This window comes from Echeneis naucrates, chromosome 19, assembly GCF_900963305.1.
Source record: "Echeneis naucrates chromosome 19, fEcheNa1.1, whole genome shotgun sequence".
In the NCBI taxonomy this organism is placed as follows: Eukaryota; Metazoa; Chordata; class Actinopteri; order Carangiformes; family Echeneidae; genus Echeneis; species Echeneis naucrates.
The window spans coordinates 8,707,103-8,725,460 of NC_042529.1; the positions used below are offsets into that span (position 1 = coordinate 8,707,103).

The 18,358-nt window shown below is 41.0% G+C and overlaps 4 protein-coding genes across 7 annotated transcripts; 1 reads left to right on the forward strand and 3 right to left on the reverse strand.

Annotated features, from left to right (window-relative positions):
- Positions 1 to 1,133: 1,133 nt before the first annotated feature.
- On the reverse strand, positions 1,134 to 3,859 carry LOC115060298 (sesquipedalian-1-like). 3 transcript variants are annotated; one of them, XM_029528181.1, is made up of 4 exons: positions 3,752 to 3,859; positions 3,246 to 3,356; positions 2,459 to 2,762; positions 1,134 to 2,167 (listed from the first exon to the last, which is right to left on the reverse strand). In XM_029528181.1, the coding sequence occupies exons 1-4, from the start codon at positions 3,854 to 3,856 to the stop codon at positions 1,758 to 1,760; spliced, it is 930 nt and encodes a 309-aa protein (XP_029384041.1). In that variant the 5' UTR covers positions 3,857 to 3,859; the 3' UTR covers positions 1,134 to 1,757. The 3 variants fall into 3 exon arrangements, with proteins under 3 accessions (XP_029384041.1, XP_029384043.1, XP_029384042.1); XM_029528183.1 differs by lacking the exon at positions 3,752 to 3,859 and adding an exon at positions 3,469 to 3,745; XM_029528182.1 differs by lacking the exon at positions 3,752 to 3,859 and having other exon boundaries at positions 3,246 to 3,745.
- A 461-nt stretch (positions 3,860 to 4,320) lies between these two features.
- On the reverse strand, positions 4,321 to 7,185 carry LOC115060292 (zinc finger protein 189-like). Of its 2 annotated transcripts, XM_029528170.1 has the most exons (3): positions 6,954 to 7,185; positions 6,237 to 6,427; positions 4,322 to 6,145 (listed from the first exon to the last, which is right to left on the reverse strand). In XM_029528170.1, exons 2-3 carry the CDS (start codon positions 6,424 to 6,426, stop codon positions 5,268 to 5,270), a joined length of 1,068 nt encoding a protein of 355 aa, XP_029384030.1. In that variant the 5' UTR covers position 6,427; positions 6,954 to 7,185; the 3' UTR covers positions 4,322 to 5,267. The 2 variants fall into 2 exon arrangements, with proteins under 2 accessions (XP_029384031.1, XP_029384030.1); XM_029528171.1 differs by lacking the exon at positions 6,954 to 7,185 and having other exon boundaries at positions 4,321 to 6,145; positions 6,237 to 6,426.
- Positions 7,186 to 10,636: 3,451 nt separating this feature from the next.
- On the reverse strand, positions 10,637 to 14,735 carry pkmyt1 (protein kinase, membrane associated tyrosine/threonine 1). The gene is made up of 8 exons (XM_029528163.1): positions 14,637 to 14,735; positions 13,411 to 13,827; positions 13,061 to 13,298; positions 12,667 to 12,946; positions 12,461 to 12,567; positions 12,200 to 12,372; positions 11,720 to 11,940; positions 10,637 to 11,329 (listed from the first exon to the last, which is right to left on the reverse strand). The coding sequence occupies exons 2-8, from the start codon at positions 13,783 to 13,785 to the stop codon at positions 10,957 to 10,959; spliced, it is 1,767 nt and encodes a 588-aa protein (XP_029384023.1). The 5' UTR covers positions 13,786 to 13,827; positions 14,637 to 14,735; the 3' UTR covers positions 10,637 to 10,956.
- A 66-nt stretch (positions 14,736 to 14,801) lies between these two features.
- LOC115060302 (elongin-B) lies at positions 14,802 to 17,695 on the forward strand. Its single transcript, XM_029528186.1, has 4 exons — positions 14,802 to 14,885; positions 15,711 to 15,845; positions 16,117 to 16,225; positions 16,670 to 17,695. The coding sequence occupies exons 1-4, from the start codon at positions 14,883 to 14,885 to the stop codon at positions 16,780 to 16,782; spliced, it is 360 nt and encodes a 119-aa protein (XP_029384046.1). The 5' UTR covers positions 14,802 to 14,882; the 3' UTR covers positions 16,783 to 17,695.
- The last annotated feature ends 663 nt before the right edge of the window (positions 17,696 to 18,358 follow it).

Genomic DNA, 18,358 nt, shown 5'->3' on the forward strand with positions numbered 1-18,358 from the left:
TCAGCCTGGTAGTGACCAGAGTTTATAAACAGTCGTGAAACTTGAAAACAGTTGGCTGATTGACATTGGTCTGGCTCCAGCAACGACACTTGATTACTATGCCTCTAAAAATGGAGACGCCCATCAAGGAGAAATGAAAACAGTTCTATGATACTGACACGTGTTGTAGGAAATACCTCTGGAAACACAATACATTTTGTGTAGCTGTAAAGTGTTTCCACACAATAACGGAGCCATTAAAATGGCCAAAGCACATTCAAACATCTACAAGCAGCACTTTGAGAAAGTTTTTTCATTGTCCTTTGCGCTTGTAGTTGAACAGTGAATGTCTGTTTTGTGGTGAATAGTCATGTGCAATTGGAAACAGGAAAATGATGATTTTATTAAATGAGCAACTTTCCTACCATGGGTGCACTAATTTGGGATGCTCCTGACGGTTCCCAGTTTAGTTGCTTTGGAATAGGGCAACAGTGACCCTCCCACCTAACGCCATATATGAGCTACATAGCCTGCCATCAATCACATCTCTGTACAGCTTAGGTATGTGTTGGGAAACAGTAGCAGAGTGAGCCGATACTGCATCTTAAGTCATTTGTAGGCTGGTATTTCTTGAGACAAAATATGACCTAATTTTTCAAAAGGGAGAAAGGTGTCTGTGACTATTTTATAGCTGTTTAGCTCTCAGTGATTCTATCTGAGCTAACATTCAGCCACTGATGTCGACTTCCAATCAGGAAAATATTAGCAGGGAAGGGAGATATTAAATCCTACACGAAGAAGGTTCCAAACAGAAGAGCACAAGTATGAGCTTGAAGGTGAAAAGAGAGAGAGTGTGACACAGAGGGAGAAAGAGACTGAGCTCTGTCAAAGACCGTAAAAACAAGACAGCTGTACTGACTGAAATAGCTCTGCCACCCCTGTCATTCTCTTTCTCAGCCATTTTGACTCTCTTCTAAAATTCAGCAGACTTCTCCCTTCTTGGCCTTCTCACCCCCTCACACAACTGCGGTCCTTTTTTTACCTACATGGTCACTAGCCTGTTTCGGAGGTTTACTTTTTAGCTACACAGCCATTTTAGATAAATAACAGATCAATACCACCTGTTTAGAGATCAGTAAAGATTAAAATGTACCTCGAATGCTATTATTTTATTTAAAATACAACATATCAACATAGCAAATCTGAGTTTTCAAGAAAACTGTTTTTGACCTCTCACATAAGATCATTTGTTGCATGTCCTTTTTTTATATCAATGTAAACTGAATATATTTTTGGATTTGGGACTGTTGGTTGGTCAAAAACACATTTGAAGAGGTGACCTTAAGCTGTGGGAAATCATGATGGGCATTTTTCACCTATTTTTTCACATTTTACAGACTAAATAATAAATCAATTCATTAACTTATTCTTGCTTCTTTCTTCTCTGTAAACTAAAGCTAACAAGAAGTGAAGTCCTAATATTGAAGAAATTCTATACATTGGGGATCAAAAATTCCCAATTCTGATTGGCTAGCAGGTGTGGCTACATGAAGTAGTCATTTCAGCATAGAGGAAAATGTTTAGTAGAACAGGACATCAATGATCATTTAATGACATGATATGAAATGGTACAGTCTTCAACTACATAAACAAGAAGGTCTAAAAAAGCTTAATATTTTGTAAAGCTTTTACTCCTATTTACACAGTTTCTGGAACCACGGTTACATTGCAAATGAATAAGACTGATAAGCTCATAATGTTCGCACACTTCACTTTTATCATCCAAAATCTATCAAATTTTCTTGCTGAACAATTTCTCCTGCTCGCTTCCTCTTTGACCAATTAGAAATCAGCTCTTTGACTTCTTTGCCAAAATCCTCATGCAGTTTACTAAATTCCTCTATGCAGATGCCTGCCCACTCACCCACGGGTGGGGCAGGAGTGTTGACAGGCATCACATTTGCGCTCCTCTTGGGCCACAGTTTTGGTGACCTCTTACTGGCTGTTTTGGGTGAAATAGCTGGCGTCTGAAGCATTGGACCAGGCCCTGCTCCCACAGCTGATACTGGGAACAAAGATGGTGTTGAAGTTTGTCTGTAATAGGCTGCAGAATACCCTGGCTCTGTTGTGTTGAAATTTGGCATGTTGAAAGGGTTGGTTTGATCGGCGGAGAATGCCGCCAGTGCTTCTGAGGAAAGACAAAGATAGAGAAATACATAACTGAACAGCTGAAGTTACATTTAGATAAAGCAGATGAGTTCACTGGTATTGACACATTGAGCCTGGCACCTTCAAAAAATACAACAGAGTTGAACTACTTCCTCTCTGATTAAGTCAGCATTGCCAACATGAGCTATTGTGCCACAGTGTACTTGGAGCAGTACACAGTGATGCAATGCCTCTCCCAGCTGCTCCCCAGAACAAAGGCTGCTGTCTTTCATCCACAGAGATGAACCCATTTCGTTTCTCTGTCTCTTACCTTTATACTTTTTCTCCATGTCCATCACCAGCAGAGCCAGGTAGTTGTGGTTGGCTGACAGGAGGGCTTTGATCCAGCTCTCCTGACAGGCTTGATCCTCAGCAGCAAACTTGTACGTTCGCAGTCCCGGTTCGCTCCACACCAGTGAGAAGGCAAACTGCTCCTCAGACTCGCACAGCTGGACGGTGCAGCCCTCCAGAACAATCACTCCTAACGGGTCCCGGTCAGCCTGCCTGTCCTTGTAGAAGAGGAGGTTCCCCTTTAGCACAAACCACCGCTTCTGATAGGAAGTCTTTATTTCACCCTGCGAGACAATCATTTGTTATTGATCCATTTACAAGTGGCTCATTTAATCAATATCTTACACAACTGCTTTGATGAAATTGATATCTTAGTTGGTCTTTAAGTGGTACACACAGTACAATAAAACTAGAAAGTGAATGTTTTATGCTTTTCTCTATGCTTAGAAAGTTGAATAAGTTACATTGTTTTCAAAGCTGCATGGATTGTATGCTGTCCAGACATTTTATTTTCCTGGTTTGATCTAGATGGTGCTGCCATGTCTTAATCTTAACCTCACATCTAAAGCTCTTTGGGGCTTTGATTAACTTCTATGACCGCTTTCTGCACAAGATAGTACAATTCAAGTGCTTCACATGGGATTAAGGTGAATAGAGCAAAACAAAAAGGAAACAGGAAAACCACAATGGCTAAATGGGATAAAAGATAATGAGAAATAAATGAGGGCATTTTAAAATAATAATTTATACCATTTAACCAGTCTTACCTTCTTGTAGAGATAACCCTCCTTGTCTACAGGTGAGTTGCAAGATTCAAAGAAGGCTACAACTTTCTCATCAATCTTCATTTCAACATCACAGGCTGCTCCAAACAAAACCTTTCACACACACACACACACCAGACAAACACAATGTAGCTATTACTTCCACTTATTAAAACGGCTCTCATACTAACACACTTATTGTTAGAGTCAGCTCATGTAATAATACCCGTTCCGTGTTTCAATGAGGAAGTGCTCTACAATTCATTTCATTTTTAACACTTTTAAAACAGTCGAGGTCTCGCCAAGTTACTTATAGTTTACAATGGTTTGCTTATGTTGGAAAGATTCCTAACTGGTCGCCATTATTGAATCGTGAGTAGATTTTTAGTCGCGCTGGTCTGAATATGTCTGTCACTTTCGCTATCCGGCGCTGAGCTGCATCATCTGCCGACCTGCCGACGACAAACTGGACCGGCCGACACTTTCTCACACGGATCTCCCTCACTCACCTTTCTGAAGTGTGTTTCTGCGCGTCTGTTTCCTCGGTGTGTGTGTGTCTGTGTGCCAATCACTTCCTGGTAGGTAAAGATGAGGCGGGCCCGAGTCGACAGCATAAAGCACTGCAACTGCACCAGATCTACCTGATCACAGCTGGTCGCAGCAGATCGCAGCTGATCGCAGCTGATCACAGCTGGTCACAGCTGTTGGTCACACTTGGTCACAGCTGGTCACAGCTGTTGGTCGCAGCAGATCACAGCTGATCGCAGCAGATCACAGCTGTTGGTCGTAGCTGATCACAGCTGATCACTCAGCCCATTTCATGATCAAAAGTATTTTACATCAATAATAATTCAATTAGAGATGGGAATTTTCAAGTTTGGCTGTGGGTGCTGGCATCTCTGTGAAAATCCTATGAACTTAATATTAACAATTTCATTAAGTCAAATTAACAACTTATACACACTCTCACACACATACATAAATATATAGGTGATAACTATTTACACATTCTTGCCTTATAGTGTCACACAGCCCAAAATAGCCCATTAAGTAAAAATTACACTGTGGAGTACACTTTATTATTATTTTTTGAGCAAAAACCTTAAGTAACCTAATAATTCTACAATAAATACATATTGCAAGTTTCAGTCATTTCACTTAATCAGGAAATTATAAACACAATCATGTTACTCAAGGCTCAATCATCATAATTAATGTTCTTTAACATGACATATCAGTAACACACGGTCACTGTCATCTAGGACTGTTTAAAACTGTTCTGTACACAGAGGACTCTAGACCACCAAAGACCCGAGTCGATACTAGCTGCTAAAAGTGAAGTAGAGGAAGCAATTTTTTTAAAAGCTAATGTATTACTACTAAGAAAATTAATCTCAACATTACATTATACTTTAAACAAATACACATCTTAAATAAATTGTGCAAATTTTCTCAGGTATACCTTAAAATGCCTCCCCAGGTGTTTTCACTTACTCTGGGTGGTTGAATTAGATCAAGTCCAGAGGGAAGCTCTTATTAGCCAAAACAACCAAAATCACCTGTTCAGATGTTTCATGGGTGTGCAGGATATCTTTTCAAAGAGACCGTCACCATTTCACTGTTGCTAATTTAACAGTGACATTAGATAAAGCTTCTTTGGTTAAATCCAGTTTCATTATTATAGATTTTAAGCAGCAAAGCTTCCACTTCTCATAGCAGGGAAAGCAAATCTCCTGAGCAGTGGCTCAGCCCCTAAGTGGTTGAACACACCACAGTAATGAGTACTGGCATATTTGTACTTTTCATGTTAGGATAAAGTAGAACGTCTGTGTAAAAAGGGACACAAAGCTAAACAGAAACCCCAAACTGAGTAATTCCTTGTAAGAATGCTACACAAATGAGAGAGAGGGAGAGAAAGCTTTTGGTGTCCTTGGGAACTTATTATTTAAATATTTTTCAAACTAAGGGCATAGACCAGAAATCATAACTCACATTTTCAACTGATTTACATGTCTTGGATTAAGATCACAACTGTTGCCCCCTCCTTGCTTGCTGTAACTGAAGTGCCTCTCCAATGTGAATCTTCTGGTGTCTTTTAAGATTCTCGCCTCGACTGAAGCTTTTTCCACACTGGTTGCAGTAGTATGGTTTCTCCCCTGTGTGGACCCTCTTGTGCTTTTTCAGGTCTCCTGCCTGACTGAAACGCCTCCCACACTGTACGCAACCATATGGCTTCTCTCCAGTATGACAGCGCTGGTGGATTCTCAAATTCCCGACCCTGGTGAACGTCTTTCCACATATAACACACAAATGTGAGTCACCTGCTCTTAAGTTCTCTCGTATTTTTCGCACATCAAAAGAAGCCCTGTTGATTTTTGTAAATCCACGTCTCCTGGGTATGCTGTGACTTGAGAGGACAAAGAGTCCATAAGGTTCAGAGCTAACCGGTGGCATAAGGGCCTCAGTAGAGCTGTGCCGAGAGGAACTGCAGCTTAAGTCCATACATCCACTGTACTGCACTGTTTCTGATGTTGTACACTCTGTTGGCTCTAGTTCCATTTTGATGGCATCCAGGTTTACCCTGAGAGGACTACTGGAGGGAGAGCTGCCAACATTGTTGCATGAGAAAAAACTGGGATCTGTGACAGTCAGTGTCTCCTCAATTTTGTGTGCTCCCTCCTCATGTTGTGTCTTGGATTGTTCTGTTGATGTTGGTTCTAAAGTATAGGCAGTGCTGTTTTCAGAATTATTGAAGATTTCTTGTTCTTTGCATTCCTGCTTCACATCATGGCCAAGTTTCTGGTCGTTTACTGACTTTTCCTCTGTGAGGGTAAAGGTGAAATCTTGCCTGTGATTGTCTGGATTTTGTTTTTCTTCAGTCAATACACTTTCAGGTAATACAGCTGCAAAATCAAGATCAGATGCAGGAATGTTTACATCTAGCAACTCATCAGGGCATTTCAGTCATACCAACATGATTATCATTATACCTACGTGTGCTCTCTTTTGTTATCTTGTCCTGGAGCTCCCTCAGTCGTCTCTTCAAACTCTCATTCTCTCTCTGTGTTCGCACAGTTTTTTCCTGGTACTCTGACACCGTCTCTTTCACCACCTCCAGCACCTCCTGCACTGCAGCACTCAGTAGCTTGGCCACGCGAGCATTCAAACGTTCAAGTTTAGACATCCTGAAACAAAACAGCACTCACAGTAAAAAAGAAAAAAACACCTACAGTGGATCAACCATGAATAGCCCTCTGCAAAACGAACATTGACGATTTCATTACATAATCATGAATTGAAACTATTGGCTAAATCTGACAGCAACTGAAGGCAGAAAATTCTTTGCAGTTGGCTTTTAATATTCACATCAATTGGCTAAATGTAAACGGAAAATTTTGAAAGTATGAGAAAATCAGCTGCCCATAATCTGTGCAATTATTTTACAGGATAGCAACAATTAACACAAGAATCGTCTAGATGTAGTAGGAACTTGAAAAAGATAAACATCAGTTAAACCTAAAATACTAAATAATCTGTGTTAGTAATCATCTGAACATGCTGTTTTAATGTGGTTGTACATTCATTACAATGAAATGTCCCATGTTAAAGAACTTTTAGGGAAATGCCATGATCAGCATCAACACTGGCGGTGTGTTAAATGAGTGTCAGATCATTTGGACGCCCATGAAAACAGGTTTGGAGCTGCTGTACCTGCAGAGTCGTCCTCAAGTTATAACACTGATGGCCAACGTTAGTTAGCTACATTAGCTAACATTGTTTACGTTGTGTTTTTCACTTTTGACATCCCAGAAGTCAAAAATATCCACAAAAAGCTACACCACTAGCAACATTTTAAACGACTGATGGATGTCATCGTCACAAAAACAAGTTTAAAACACTGTAAACAACATAATGAAGCACAAATAAGACCCGATCGTGACCGTTCGCCGACCCCGGAAGCAGAATCCAGTGTACGGCCCCTGTGCGGAAGATTTCAAAATAAAAGTCTTTGGAAAGCATTTGGATATATGAAGCAAACAGCTGTGTTGAGTCTGATCTCCAGCTATGGGCTTCACCTCCTCCTCACACTGTTGATTCAATGTTACACAGCATATTAGAGCTAGGATTTCACATTCCAATCTACGGTGGCCGGGAGGTGCAAGCCACTGTACCATTCATACCTCAGCCACTAAAATGGCCTGGCAAAGCATGTTTTTGTAAAAAAAGAAAAAAAGTCTTACTATTTCTTACATTCTGATATCAAATTGAGCTTCCACATTACAATCAAATAAATGCCCAAATTAAGCAAATAAATGAAGGAATAGTAAGTAAAAAGACAGATATCATAACATGACATGGTGGGTATTGTAAAATATTTCAATTGTTAGAGTTGAAGATATTTTTGCTTTTAATGTAGAGCTATAGCTGTTGGGCATGCATGACATTCCCATATGCTTATGGGAAGCTTGACTAATCAAGGAGAACTGTGGCTACACCAACACAGTGATCGTGCAAGATGTCACCTCAACCATCGCAACTCCTGAGGATAATGTTAAATACTGAAAAGGGATAACTATAGATAGGTTATCTACCATAACTGGGCAAATACCTGGAGAAAAGGTGAAAAGGTTCCTGAACCCTAAACAGGGAAACATGATAATCCCCACATTCTGGGAACACAGACCCCTTTTTTTACTGACCATCCAAGGTCGGCAGCAGCTGTGTCTAAAGGAGCTTCCTGAGTGTTTTTTAAATCTCAAGCGTTAGTATAGTGGCTATGGCATCAGGGGTGGGCCTCACAGTAACCTCTGACCTGTGTAATAGCTGTTGTATCAGTCAGTCACAAATAGCTGGATAGAAGAAATTTCCCCCAAGTTATAGTTTTACTCTGTGGGGAATGAAGCAACACCTCCACTTTAGTGGACACTCCTGCATAGTCTATTCAAATTTAAACACATCACATCCAGTTTGGAGGGAAAGGGAAGTTGTTGGTGGAAGTTGGAAGTGAAATTGGGAAAGACATGAGTATGTATTCTGTTATGAGATTTTATTACTTGTATTATCAGTTTTTATGATACCTACACACCCTTGCTTGTATAGTTGCTTTAAAAGAATAACACCTCTCAATCAAAGTGCCCTGTTTACACAATGATTTTTTTAGATTCTGGATGTAAATTTATATTGTAGGCAATATTTTCCATACAGAAATCCCAAAAGCATTTATTTGATTTTCACAATAAACTCCAGGATACAGGAAACAAGACAGTAAACAAGACTCTGAACATCTGATAAACAACAGTAAGGCAGAAACAGGAGGAGTCTTTAGATTGTGATTGTGCATACACTTCTGAATTTGACATGTGCTCCACAGTTAGTCTTTTCATTTTGATAAAAGAAGGCACATATATGCATGTAATGAATCACTTTTCCATAAAGCTGCATCCTTTATGCAGGAGTATTACAGGGGTGCAGTTCACTGTCCTTCCATGTTGGCCTAAACAGGAACAGCCTCACAGATGTGTTTGCAGGTGTTTCTTCATGTTACTCGAGTGACTGAAACTTTTTCCGCAGTGGCTGCAGCCGAAAGGTTTTTCTCCCGTGTGGTAGCGCAGGTGAACTGTCAGGTAGCCTGACTGACTGAAGCGCTTCCCACACACTGAGCAACAGTATGGCTTCTCCCCTGTGTGCACTCTGTTGTGTTTCTTGTAGTCGCCAGCATGCTTGAATGTCCGACCACACTGCGAGCAGCAGTAGTGTTTTTTGGCATTTCTCTGGAAAGCTCCTGCTTTTGTGTTTAGTGCCTGTGGTTTTTCTGCACCAACATAGTTTGTAGTTGCGTATCTTTGAGATCTTGGCTCTTCCATGCTGTTTTGGCCCAAACTATAGATGACCCCTGAGGCATTGTAGAGTCCTGTATTGGTTTGAGGAGGTTCTAGGCTTCGACTATGTAAGGATGTAGAGCACATTGTAGCATCTTCATAAAAATGTTTGGCATGTTTATGTGTGGTGCCTTCATCCAGTGTCAGTTCAACATTCATTTTACTCGATGCTAAGTGCAAATCTGAATCATTTTCATTAACTTCAATGCTAATGATGGGCTCTATGTGTTTTCTAATTGGTGAAGACATCCCATCATTAGTCTCAGTTTTAAGAGTTCCTGAATTGCTCAAGGTGTCTCCACCTACATATGCTTCAATCATATTTTTAGGTGAGAGACAGGGGGAGGCTAATGATGGGATGGCTGAATCACAGCCATGGTCTTCAAACGAATACGAAATGTCTTTAACACCAGGGAGGACTTCAGCCCCCTCTGTCAGCTCATCTGTCTCTGCCTGCTCCTCCTTGGTTTGCGGCGCAGCTTCTGCAAGACAACAAAAGAGATGAACCACAAAAAAAAAAAAAAAAAAAAGACATGAGTAAACCTCAACATTTGTGGTTACAAGTGCTTAGTGGTGTTGTCTCACCAGTGCACTCCACCTTGATGCTGTCCTGTAGCTCCTGCAGCCTCCGTTTCAGGCTCTGGTTCTCCCTCTGGGTCCTGACTGTTTTCTCCTGGTACTCTGACACCGTCTCCTTCACCACTGCCAGAACATCCTTCACAGCTTTACACAGCAGCTTCTCCACTCGAGCACTGAGACGCTCAATTTTGGACATTTTTATGGACTGCAAAGGGGGAAAAAGTGTAGTCAAGGTGTGTGCATAATACACATGCCTGGGTTTTCTACATTCTGGCTTTAAATTGTGACAAAGGAGCTTCACCATATATCATTCCCCCCTTATTTTAAAAAATAGATTTACATATAGTATCATTGCAATAACATTATTAGGATTTAATAAAAACGAGTCTCACCTTATTATTAAATCAACAGCAATAAGATAGACATACTTTATTGACCCCAAAGGAAATTTACCATTAACAAATGCATCAAGGGAAAAGAAACGTACCTTAGACCTAATGTAACGCCTATGAAATTCCAATGCGGTTTTAGGTGAATCCCAGATTATCTGATCTTGATCCAAATAAAACCGCTCATTGTTTAGAATATTTACATGCACACAGATGGTCGGATTCAGGCTGCAGAAGCCTGATCCAGGACCGAGCGGGGATCCATTCGGGATGTATGATTGTAGTTCTTATACCCGGTGAAGGCGGACGGAGACAAAAAAACGAATCGGAGGATCCATAATCCGGTTGGATGCTGTGTGCACGAGACAGCAGCCGCCTCGTGGGTGTTGAAGGCGACTGGATTTCAGTGTGAAGCCCGGTGCTGCCATCTACTGGTTAACAAACCTGAGCATAACTGTCAGTCTTTCTGGGTCACAAGAACCTGAACAAGATACTAGAACACAGAAAGCTTGACAAAATAAAAAATGTAAATTCAGAGATTCTGCTTCCCTCATTTTTATTAGAGTACATGACTCCAGCACACCAAGCTATTGATAACTTATTTAAAGTTGGATCATTACTTGTCATTTCAGCAACAGATTGCATTTACCCAAAAGTAAAAAAAAAAGTGCTTAACAGTCTGGTTACATATGTTACCCTTATTCCTAAACTAGAGTTTTTCAAACGCACAAAGTAGAAGCAGTCACAGCAATGTTACAATACGGCAAAAAACAATCCATAGGAACTAAGCAGTGAATGTGGTACACTCATACATAGGTTGTTTTTCACCCGACACTATAAGGTGAAGGTAAACAGGCAGTTGATGATTCATGGGTTTTCCTCTACAGTTGTATCCTCAAACAGACTGAGCAGGTTCTTTGGTTCAAAGCTGGGTCGGGGTAAAGCCTCGTCTGCTCTGACCCAGTTGCGGCTGCGCTTCTGAGAAGACTTGGAGGACGCAGAGTGTCGGCTCTGTGCCTTTTCATTCATGTTGTCTGTGTGAAGCTCTGCATGTATGGGGCTTGCGCTGGGGGTGAGTGTGTGGCAGGAACCATTTGAGTGGATGCTGGAGGGTGTGTTACAAGAGCACCAGTCATTCAGATTTGAGTGAGTGGGGGTGTGGGCCAGGCTCTGATGGCTGTGTATCGGTGAGCCAGGGAGAGGTGTGGATGTGCTTTCCACGGACAGTCTGGATTTGACTCTGTGAAATGAGGAATATGTAAAAAATAATGTGGTGAATCTGATACACATTGCAAATTTGCCTCAAGGCAAAGACACATGATTGTCAAGTTTCCTTACTTCGCTGTTGACCTATATTTGTACAAAAAAGAATTTGGAAATAGTACTAATAAACAAAGCTAGACATTTGTTGTTGAATATCGTATGTTTCTTGACCTACTTTTTTTGAAGGCCCCTATTCTTAGTCCTTTAATATTGGCTGTCTGCTGACACTGTGTCTAATTTCATTTATATTTGCATTATGTATGCATTGCGTTATGCTACATTGTAGACCCCAATAATTGAAGACATGTCTGCAGCAAAGGATACAATATGATAAAAACACTGTCCTGCACATATGTTCGTTCCCTACCTGCGTGAGAAGGTGGGGGAACACTCTGGTTCTGTGTGTTCGAACAGAAATACTGCATCATCCTCTGGGCTCCCTAAGTCAGCATTCATGGCACTGAGGGGCAGAGTTAAATCTCTGTCCCAACTATCCTTAGGAGGAGTGCAGGGCACCGGCTGTGCCCAACGAGGCACAAAAGACAAGTGAAGGGAGGAGAGGAGTCTACACCCAAAGCACACCACCAACTATGAGGAAAGACAAAGAAAAATCTAAAACTGACAACACCTATAGGAAGGTAAGTTCTTATGTCACAGTCAAATTTATGTCAAATTTTGTGAGCTTTGATGTTTTAAAAAAAATGCAGCATAATATATCTATAGATTTACTTTGTCATGATACTTGGTTTGCACCATAGACTTCGCAAATTAGGTTAAGTTGATAACCTATTGAATCACTTTTTGAAAAACAAAACTTTCAAAGTGAATATCTGAAAAGATGCCTCACCTGACAGAGCGAGGCCAGTGTCACCATGGCCTCAGCGAGTGCAAGATAGATGCGCCTCTTCCATCTGCGTTTCCTAACAGAGGGGAGGGCAAGGAGCTCAGAAACTGTTGGTCTCTCAGAAGGCTCTGGGGCCAGCATCATCTGAAGTACTACCTGCAGTTCACTTGACAGGCCTGAAAATAAAAATGGAAATGGTAAAAACATAAGTCTTTACAATGGAATGTGTTGTAGTGCATGAGTGCAAAAGAAAGCCGATCTTACCACTGGTGAGCTCTGAGGGGAGGCAGCCTTGTCTGAGCTGCTGCCAACCCTCTCCACCATTTGGAACTTCAATATTACAGGCAAGCTCCAAAATAGAAACACCCAGACTAAATGAAAAATAATATTAATAATAATAATAATATTTAGACAGTCATTTTAATCAGATCAATTTAAAAATCATTGAATATTACTCAATTTTCTTTTACCTGAAAACATCTGCAGCAGGTCCATATTCTCCACGGAGAAGCTCAGGAGCCATGTATCTGGGATCTCCCTCCTGAGCATCCTCTTTCACTTTCCCCTCAGCTAGTTCTGTGCTCTTCTGTTTCAATTCGAGCAGCAGCCCAAAATCTCCAAGTTTCAGACGACCAGAGTCAGTTATGAGGACATTGGCAGGCTTGAGGTCCAAATGAACAAAACCATGGGAGTGTAAGTGCTGCAGCGCTGAGAGGAGGTCGCACAGGTACGCCCACGCTGAAGGCTCGTCTGGATGGAGAGACATAATAAAAGTCTGAAATTTAGCTGGAGAAAGAGGAAGTGCAAATTATGAGCATAAAAAACCAACGAAAGTGGCTGCATTATGATCTTTTTCGGATAGACCTGGTCCAGGAGGCTGATTCTCAGCATGGAGGAGCAAGCTGGTGCTACACAGCTCTGTCTGAATGTACAGTCGGCCACATTCCTCCCAGGCTGATATGAAATTCAGGATGTGAGGGTGAGGACACAGGCGCTCATGGTCTCTGGCTTCTTTCACACTCCTGTTCCTCTCCCAGTTACCCCTGAAGCGATGAGCAGAGCGCTTCACTGCATATTGGCGTCCGTCCTCATTGCTTTGCACCTAGAAAAACACAGAGAATGCTTTTTCTATGATGTAACTCATAAGGAAGGGAGTACTTATTTGTTGTCGTTGTTGTTAAATTGTTGTTCTAAATTTTCACCTTATAACTCACCTTATAGACCTCGCCGAAGGATCCCCTTCCCAGTAGGCCCAAATTAGTAAAGCACTGACTGAAATAGGACTGCTGTTTGCTGGGATCATACACAGAGTTTGGAGGGGGGGACTTTGTAAGTGAACCAGACAGAGGTGTCCAGGGGGATGGATGCTGAGGGAAGACCCTGCTCAGAGGGGGGCACCCCTTGGAGGGTGGCAGTGGGGGCAGCGAATGTGACAGCTGCTTTGGGGAAGAGTAGGATAAGGTGGACAGGGATGACAAAGAAAATGGGGCATGGCGCTTTTTCAGGGAGAAGGACTGTTCTGCATGGGAGAAGTGGGTTGGAAGAGGGAGAGAGACCCTGGACACGCTGGTTTCCACTGCCACTGACATTGTGTCGACACCTTTTCAGTTCCTTTCTTTCAGGATAGTGTTCTGCAGCAGTCAAAACAAATGCTTATTAGTCTTGACGGACAGCTAATAGTAATATAACAATGTTGTTTATGCTATGCTTCAGGTTGCTGATGTTTCAGACTCATTTGTCACGGAAGACAGGCCAAAAATTCTTTCTTAAAATGCCCCCCTAAAATACGTCAGCAGTGACATTCATGCTGCGACATTATTTATTATTTATAAATATAAAAAGCATAGGTTATGTTTGATTACAAGTCTCTTTTGATGTTTTATTATGATTGTGCCTATAGCACTGAGGTTTTTTTTTCTTCTAAAAATGTTAAGTGCCTTAAAATGCAATACAATGTCTACAATGAGGCTTTTTCAATCCAGGCTGGTAACACCCATTGACACGATCTGACATAACAAACACCCTCGTTGATCGGATTTATGCAGCTGTCTCGCCGATCAGTCCAGTCTCAGTCCAGGCTCCTGGACATTTTAACAGACTGAAGGACAACATGTTTTGCCTGTCTGTGGACAGTTATGGGGGTTGAGATGTAACGTTAGCTCGGTTAACAAGTCAAATGTTGAATTGCAACGTGAGTCTCGGTTAGTTTACTGAATTGTCTCTGGAAAACTAACGTGACATCAACCAGGTATTGGTCTCTATGACTGACAGGTTTAAACTGTGCAAAACAAATGTCGTCTCAGGTTAACTTCGGGCGGACCCAGACGTCAACAACATGACAACAAACTTAGCTAGCTGTTTCACTTACATTCAGATAACGTACAATAACTGACAGCTCCGCGTTAGCTAAAGAGCAATTTAGTAATATCATCACACAAACCATAATCAGGTGTCAAGGGCGGGCAGTCTTCACAACTCAGATTGTTGCTGTGTCCAGGTCAAAATACTTGTCCATCCTGCCAGCATGAAACTACGTGGCGCCAAATTCTGAAAATGTAACGCAGAGCAGCGTAACCCGTTTCTGTGAATACGGACTGCGTATCTGAATTGCGCAATATCCGCAAGCGGTGCAGTCTGGGGTTCAACGCAGGGCTGGCGCAACTGGCTAGCTAGCTGACCACTTGAAATGGTACCTTTATTCTTCTTATTCACACATTTCCGAGGACGATTCCTCAATACAAACGTTGAATTAGCGCTCAGTGCCTCGTTCAAACGATTTACACCGCGATAAGAAATTCTGCGGTTCTTTACAGGACTGTTTATTTCAGTTTTGTGTGCTAGGAAGCTAACGCTAAGTTTGCTGTGTTAGCTTCGCCTTCCTACCAGTAAGGAAAGACTGTAGCGAGGTAATTTATCCTAGCTTGGCTAACCTTGGAAGTGATATAACGTCACACATTTAGGACAGTTAGTTGAGGCAGACCAACGGCACGTACTGTGACATTTCCAGACATTTATCACGTGTTTGTCTAGATTGAACTGTCAGGGCTATTTTTGTCTCAAAAGTCTGGTTCGTGTTGGCTAATGTGGCGTTAGCACAGGGCTTCGTCTCCCACTGTTTGGATACAGCTCATGAATCAATGAAATGTCAGTAGCGTAGAATCCTCCGCAGGACACATTGGCAAAGACACCAGCGAAAGACTTACATTTCCTTTACATGTTTTTGATAAAGAACAATGTCAATCTTGGGTAGAAAGGTGTTATAAACAGCCACCAGATGGCCAATTTGGACATATTTAAATGGCCTACTGAAGTATTATGTCATCTAAATAAGGGTAAGTGTCATTTTACCCGGTTGCAAGCGAGCTGAGTCAACAGATTCAGATAAAGTTTTTAATCTGAAAGCAGCCTTGTTGTAAAATACCTGCCAATCCCTGCACAGATCGAACATCAGTTCAACTTGTACTGGGTGTCATTTTTCTGAAACAAGTGATATTTATGATCATTGTTTTTCTAGGACGTGTTCTTAATGATCCGGCGTCACAAGACAACAATCTTCACAGATGCCAAGGAGTCGACTACTGTCTATGAGCTGAAGCGTATTGTTGAAGGAATCCTTAAAAGACCACCTGAAGACCAGCGGCTGTACAAAGTGAGTTTAGAGCCAAGTGACACCAAACTGAGTCCTGTCACATAAATGACACAATCACTGGATTGGAGATTAATTATACATTTGGTTGAATTAAAATAACTGCAGTAAAGCTTTGCGCTCTCTCAGACAATAGTGCCATGATACTTGTGCTTCACTGTGATAAGTGAACTTTTTTCCTGTAAACATTTCAAAAAGTCTCCATATACCTTCAAAGAAAACCCATAGATATTGAGGCCATGGAGATGTGACATTTATAACTGTTGCTTGACAGGATGACCAGTTGCTAGAGGACAGCAAAACTCTGGGTGACTGTGGATTCACCAACCAGACTGCCAGACCTCAAGCCCCAGCTACAGTTGGTCTGGCCTTCCGCATTAATGGTGCCTTCACTTTTTGTTTAGTTTTTTTTCTGCATAACAGGATGTTTTTATGAACATAATCTAGTACTTTTTTTGGAAAAATTTGTTTGGTTAATTAGTTGAATGTCAGCATGATGAATAGACACCTTATGGACTTTGTTGCCTCCATCAATGTCATATAGGCCCTCAACATTTATGTGTTCTTTCACTGTATATACTTTAACTTGTCCTTTCTATTACCCTGATTTACATATATCATTCATCCTGAAAGGTGAAAAAGTTGGTAAATTTTCAAACTCCTAGTTTGAGTGCAACTAATAGATTAACTGGAATTGATTCATATTCACCCTGAAACATTTGGCATAGTAAACACAAAGCAGCAGCAGAGGTGTTGTGGCATGACTAATTTAACCACATGCAATTCTCTGTCATGACAAAGCTAATGTTTCCTTCTCTCCCTTCCAGATGAGATGTTTGAGCAGCTGCACATTGAGGCCTTCTCCAGCCCCCCAGAACTCCCTGATGTGATGAAGCCTCAGGACTCGGGTAGCACTGCCAATGAACAGGCGGTGCAGTGATAGTAGTGAGAGGAAACAAGCAATGGGAGCTAAGGATGGAAATGGGTGTGTGTGGATTAACTGCAGTGGAGAAGTAGCGGTCTGCAGAATATGTAATATAATTTCAGTTGATGAATGGGGACATTGTAGGTAACCAAGCCTGTCCATGTTACCTTCATGCTATCATCCCAGCATCTCCCCAATTTGCTTCAAAAATAATTTTTTAACTCACTATGAGTTCCACATCACATGCAGTTCTGCTCCTTGATCTTGCTCCTAAACACCAACTGGCTCAAAGTTGTGAGTGAAGAAGTTGGTTCGGAAAGTATGATTGTGTGTGTATATGTGTGTGTGAGTTATTATAATTATTATCATTAATATTTTGGAAAAGGCGAAGGCATAGTTGTGTGTCACAGTGCTCTAGAAGTAACATGCATGGATAAGGAGCCCGGTGTCTGAATCGGCAAACTGCATGAACAAATTGAAAACCATGGCTTTATTTTCACAGAGACAGAAGAACCTTCAGCTGATACATTTCCTTGGTCTAGTTCTACCAGTTTTGTTGTACATTATAGATTTGATTTCATACCAGGAAAGAACATCATTATGATAAATGTTTCTCTTTTGTTATTGATGTTGATGTTGTCATTTTGATTCTTCAGTATGTTTTCTTGTCAGTTCTTTGTTGTATGTTTCATGCACTGAGACCAAAGGCAGGTACCTCTCAGACAGCAGAGGGGTTTTCTGGTCAGAGAACATTCTGTCTGTGACATAGAGTGAACACAGGTGAGGCATTTTCTTGTGTTAAATTAAAAATTTTGAAAATGCGTACATCACGTCACCGAAATCAATGTGGCACCTTCCCCTTAATCACATAAACTTAGCCTGTAACTGTAAGCGTGCTTGATTAAAAATTTTCCTGTTTTGTTTTTTACTTTGCTGAGTGATTTTTTTTTTTTTTTTAATGTATATTTTTACACAGGTTTGCATCCGCATTTAATGAAAATAACTTTTTATTCAAGGTTTATTGTGAAAGGGCTTTCTCACAACATACATTTTGACTTGCAATCATAGTAAAAGTACAGGGCCCTGAAAATGAGCAGCTAAACTTAATAAAGTAATTAATTTGATTTTAACGACCTGTACTTTTTCCATTGCTGCATGTCATAATGTCTTCAGTGAACTAGAGGACACAGATAAAGTTCTTAGTACTTGTGTGTATGTGTGTACACACACAACACACCCAAATTAATTCAGTAAATGTAAATCCACCCACAACTCTCAACGGTCTTCACATATTCAAAATACAACGGATTAAAAAATCACTATCCTACCAAGTTGCCAGTTGTAGTGTAGTATGTGCACTACTTAGAGATGTGGTGTTTTTCTTTTTTTAATTTCAATAGAAATGTATCAGAACAGATGAGTAATTAAGCATGTTTGAGGCTCTTTAAAATGATAAAGACGTTAATGAAATTCGATGAATATTTAGAGAGAAAGAAAAGGAAACCCTGATAATCTGTACACATATGACTTTGACTTATACAATATAAATATTTCATCCGCATGTCAAACCCAGTTGTTCCATTCCCTGCCC

Coding starts and splice junctions, on each gene's coding strand:
- LOC115060298 (XM_029528181.1), bottom strand. CDS start 3,856: ATGCTGTCGACTCGGGCCCGCCTCATCTTTACCTACCAGGAAGTGATT. Junction 2,763..3,245: donor AGGGTTATCTCTACAAGAAG/GTAAGACTGGTT, acceptor ATTGTCTCGCAG/GGTGAAATAAAGACTTCCTA. Junction 2,168..2,458: donor CATGGAGAAAAAGTATAAAG/GTAAGAGACAGA, acceptor GTCTTTCCTCAG/AAGCACTGGCGGCATTCTCC.
- LOC115060292 (XM_029528171.1), bottom strand. CDS start 6,426: ATGTCTAAACTTGAACGTTTGAATGCTCGCGTGGCCAAGCTACTGAGT. Junction 6,146..6,236: donor GATAACAAAAGAGAGCACAC/GTAGGTATAATG, acceptor TTGATTTTGCAG/CTGTATTACCTGAAAGTGTA.
- pkmyt1 (XM_029528163.1), bottom strand. CDS start 13,785: ATGTCAGTGGCAGTGGAAACCAGCGTGTCCAGGGTCTCTCTCCCTCTT. Junction 12,947..13,060: donor GAATCAGCCTCCTGGACCAG/GTCTATCCGAAA, acceptor CTCTCCATCCAG/ACGAGCCTTCAGCGTGGGCG. Junction 12,373..12,460: donor CCCCTCAGAGCTCACCAGTG/GTAAGATCGGCT, acceptor TTTTATTTTCAG/GCCTGTCAAGTGAACTGCAG.
- LOC115060302 (XM_029528186.1), top strand. Junction 15,846..16,116: donor AAGACCAGCGGCTGTACAAA/GTGAGTTTAGAG, acceptor GTTGCTTGACAG/GATGACCAGTTGCTAGAGGA. Junction 16,226..16,669: donor TCTGGCCTTCCGCATTAATG/GTGCCTTCACTT, acceptor TCTCCCTTCCAG/ATGAGATGTTTGAGCAGCTG.